This window comes from Apaloderma vittatum, unplaced genomic scaffold (assembly GCF_000703405.1).
Source record: "Apaloderma vittatum isolate BGI_N311 unplaced genomic scaffold, ASM70340v1 scaffold28459, whole genome shotgun sequence".
In the NCBI taxonomy this organism is placed as follows: Eukaryota; Metazoa; Chordata; class Aves; order Trogoniformes; family Trogonidae; genus Apaloderma; species Apaloderma vittatum.
In genome coordinates, this window is record NW_009736240.1 from 2082 (window position 1) to 5433 (window position 3352).

Sequence of the window (3352 nt, forward strand, 5' to 3'; positions counted from 1 at the left end):
TTCCCCTTCCCAGGACCTTGAAGGAAGGTTTGGGAGGGCACAACCTAGACGCTGAGACCTTGGTGACCGTCCTGTTCGAGGAGCTGAAGGCCTACAAGGCGGTGAGAGGCGACACGGGGCAGGAACGCTACAACGTCCTCTGCGACCTGCTGGAAAAAAAAGGTCGCCTCTACGAGCGAGCCGTCGCCTTGACGGAGCTGGCGCAGGTCTTGTGCTACCACAGCTACGCCCAGCAGACTGACTGGTGGGTACGGTCCCTCGTGCCCCCGAAAAGAACATTTGGAGATTTGAGGATCTGGAGTTATTTTTGATCCCTTTCTCCAGCAGCTCCTCCTTGGACTCGGTCCGTGAGGCCTTGCGGCTGCTGGAGCTGGTACCCGAGAGCGCTGAGAACCGGGACCGGCTCCTCGACGAGCGGGCGCAGGCTCTGCTCTGGTTCTACATCTGCACCCTGGAGGCCCAACTGGAGAAGGTGGGTGGGTGGTGGAGCTTGTGGGGTGCTGAAGCAGGTCCAGTTTTGGGAACGCTGTTTTGGCAACGCTCTGCCACTGGAATTCCACCACTGGTGTCTCTTAATTTGCGTTGCTGTTGCCTCCTCCTCCCTTGCTGCAGAGCATAGAGAGGGACCAGAGAGCCAAAGCTCAGGGGTCAAAGAACCTGGATGACTGTGAGCCCAACGACCTCAACTACGAAGGCCGAATGCTGGAGGACAGGTTCCTCTACGATGGCATCTCCTTTAACCTGGCCACGGAGACTGGTGAGGCCTCTGGGTGGGGTTTTGAGCCCTTTGTGAAGATGGTTTTTTCCGGGTTGGGATGTCTCAGCCCCCTGGCGGTTTTCCTTCAGCTCTCTCCAAACACCTGGATGACGCCTTCGCCTCGTGGAAGCAGCTCCTGGTGACGCCGGGCATCCCGGCTGTCCGCAGCCCAGAGCAGACTGTAACATCCTTGAACCTCCTGGCAGCTCTCTACAAGCTGATGGCCAAGGTAACGCCAGTGGGCAGGTGACAAGGGGGGATGAGAACTACTGAAAGTCCCTCTCGGGTGGTCTCTGAGGTAACCATGTGGGTTTTTTTGCCCTCTAACAGCCCTTGCAAGCCATCGAGAGCTACCTCCTGGTGAAATCCTTGTGCGACGCGCTTGGGGACAGCCTGGCCGCGGCCGGTGCCCTGTGCCAGGTCACCAAGCTGCTCTTCCAGCTGGAGTGTCCCAGCTACGCCCAGGTCAGCGCAACAGGGAGGGAAGGGGCCACAGGGTGAGCTTGGTTGATCCCCGAGCTCGCGACCCTCATATCAGCACCTCGGTTTTCCAGCTTTTCCTGGAGGAGGTGGAGTCCCGCCTGCAGAAGATCGCTGGCAGCAATGATTCCTCCCTGCTGCTGCAGCAAACCTGCCTCCTGCTCCGCAGCCAGCTGTGCTGCGTTGACCGCCGGGTGAGGCTCCTAAATAAAAACTCACACCAAAAAAAGCCCTTTTCTGCCTCAGAAGTAGCACTGGAGGGTGAGAGGAGACGGTGGCAGCTCCGTTTGGCCGTCTCGATACCTCTCGTTGGGCGTGGAGGCCGTGATGTGACGCTTTTTTGTCCCTCTGCAGATCGACGAGGGTCTTGCCCTGTTGCTGGAGGTGCTCCAGAACCCGGCTCTGCAAAAAAACATGAAGGCTTGGTACCTGCTGCGAGCCCACGTCCTGTGGCTGGTGGCCGTTTACCTGAGCCTTCCCCCCACCAGCCTCTCTCTGGAGCTCCGGCAGCGAATCTTTGTGCAAGGTGAGCTGTCGGGGGATGTTTAAGACCCCTCCCCAAGTCCTGTGAGCACCAATCTTCATGTCAACATCTCACCTGTGGGTTTTTCTCCAGCCTATTTGGGATGAGGAAGAGGGAATCGTGAGGATTTGGGTTGGGGAAGGGACTTGGTTGACGCTGGCAATCGCTCTCGCGCAGGGTGGAAGACGCCAAAGACGGCTCTCATGGAAGCCCAGAAGCTTTTCCGCGGCATCATCATCCTCCTGCTGGGCAACGAGCTGCTGGGCTCGCAGGCAACGGCGTCCGACGTCCAGTTCGTGGCTTATGGTGAGCAGCACGGCCCCGAAATTCGAGCGCTCCTCCGGGAAGAGCCCCGGGGTTCCTCGCCTCCCTCTCCGCAAGGCGAAGCTCTCCAGGTCACCTTCCTCATCCTCCCTCGCAGGGGACAACCTGCTGCTGAAGTGGCAAGTGCTGGCCGACCTGCTGGCCTGCTCGGAGCAGCTCGTGGCTCTCCTGGGCCGGCTGGAGGTGGTGTGTAACGCCAAAGCCTTCTGCCTCGAGGCCCTCAAACTCGCCATGAAACTGCAAACCACCCGCTGGTGAGTTCGGCAGGGGGCCTGTCCTCAAAATTGGGGGACACTCAGTTAGGGAGGAGCTGTCACAAAGCTGGGGGACACGCATTGGTGCCCGTGTTCTGTGGCCAGAGGGGCTGGCTCTGATTTGAGGAGGGTTTGGCACTGCCTTGGGGTGCGTCACCCCTCAAATTGAACTCCCTGGGTCAGGTGGGTGCTTGTTTCCTCGCTTGCCCTCCTGCCTCCCTCCCTGGCACAGTCCTGGGATGTTGTCGGGAGGGCTCTGAGGATGGTTTTACTTGTCTACACTGCTGGGACGAGTCTAGAGGAGGCCACAAAGATGATCCAGGGGCTGGAGCACCTCTGCTGCGAGCACAGGCTGAAGGAGCTGAGGTTGTTCAGCCTGGGGAAGAGAAGATGCCGGGGTGAACCTTATCCCTGCCTGCAGTGCCTGAAGGGACCTGCCCGAAGGCTGGGGAGGTACTTTACAAGAGTGTCCAGTGACAGGACAAGGGGAAATGGATTTAAATCGAAGGAGAACAGGTTTAGATTGGATCTTAGGAAGAAATTCTTCAGTGTGAGAGTGGCAAGACTCTGGAATAAATTGCCCAGAGAGGTTGTGGCTGCCCCCTCCCTGGAGATGTTCAAGCCAGGTTGGATGAACCTGGAGCAACCTGGGCTGGTTTAAGGGCATCGCTGCCTGTGGTGGGGGGATTGGGTTAAATGATCTCTGAGGTCCCTTCCAACCTAAGACAGGTTCTGATTCTTCACCCCTCCTCAAGGTGCACGTCCTTCCTGGTGCTGAAAGCTCAGCTGGAGCTACAGCAGGATGAGCTGGAGCAGAGTCACTCCGACCTCCGGCAGGCCCTTTTCCTCCTGGAGTCTGACACCGGTGAGTCCCCCTGAGGAAAATGGGATCCCCAGTGCCGGGGAACCCCTCTTCTCACTCTCACTTTTGGGCTTGGGGTGGAAGATCTGGATGAAGCAACCGGTCCCTGGCTCCCGGGAGGGTGTGGAGGTGACTCTGAGCCACGTTTTTGG

The 3352-nt window shown here is 58.7% G+C and overlaps 1 protein-coding gene across 1 annotated transcript in view; it reads left to right on the top strand.

Annotated features, from left to right (window-relative positions):
* ESPL1 (extra spindle pole bodies homolog 1 (S. cerevisiae)) overlaps window positions 1-3203 on the top strand; it is a gene marked incomplete at both ends in the record, with an annotated part of 5235 nt that extends 2032 nt beyond the window's left edge. The window contains 10 exons of the mRNA XM_009876904.1: window positions 14-244; window positions 328-472; window positions 613-757; window positions 847-986; window positions 1088-1222; window positions 1312-1431; window positions 1592-1763; window positions 1938-2066; window positions 2182-2338; window positions 3094-3203. Of these exons, the coding sequence (XP_009875206.1) occupies window positions 14-244; window positions 328-472; window positions 613-757; window positions 847-986; window positions 1088-1222; window positions 1312-1431; window positions 1592-1763; window positions 1938-2066; window positions 2182-2338; window positions 3094-3203 (1484 nt within the window). The remainder of the gene's footprint in view (window positions 1-13; window positions 245-327; window positions 473-612; window positions 758-846; window positions 987-1087; window positions 1223-1311; window positions 1432-1591; window positions 1764-1937; window positions 2067-2181; window positions 2339-3093) is intronic.
* Window positions 3204-3352: the final 149 nt, after the last annotated feature.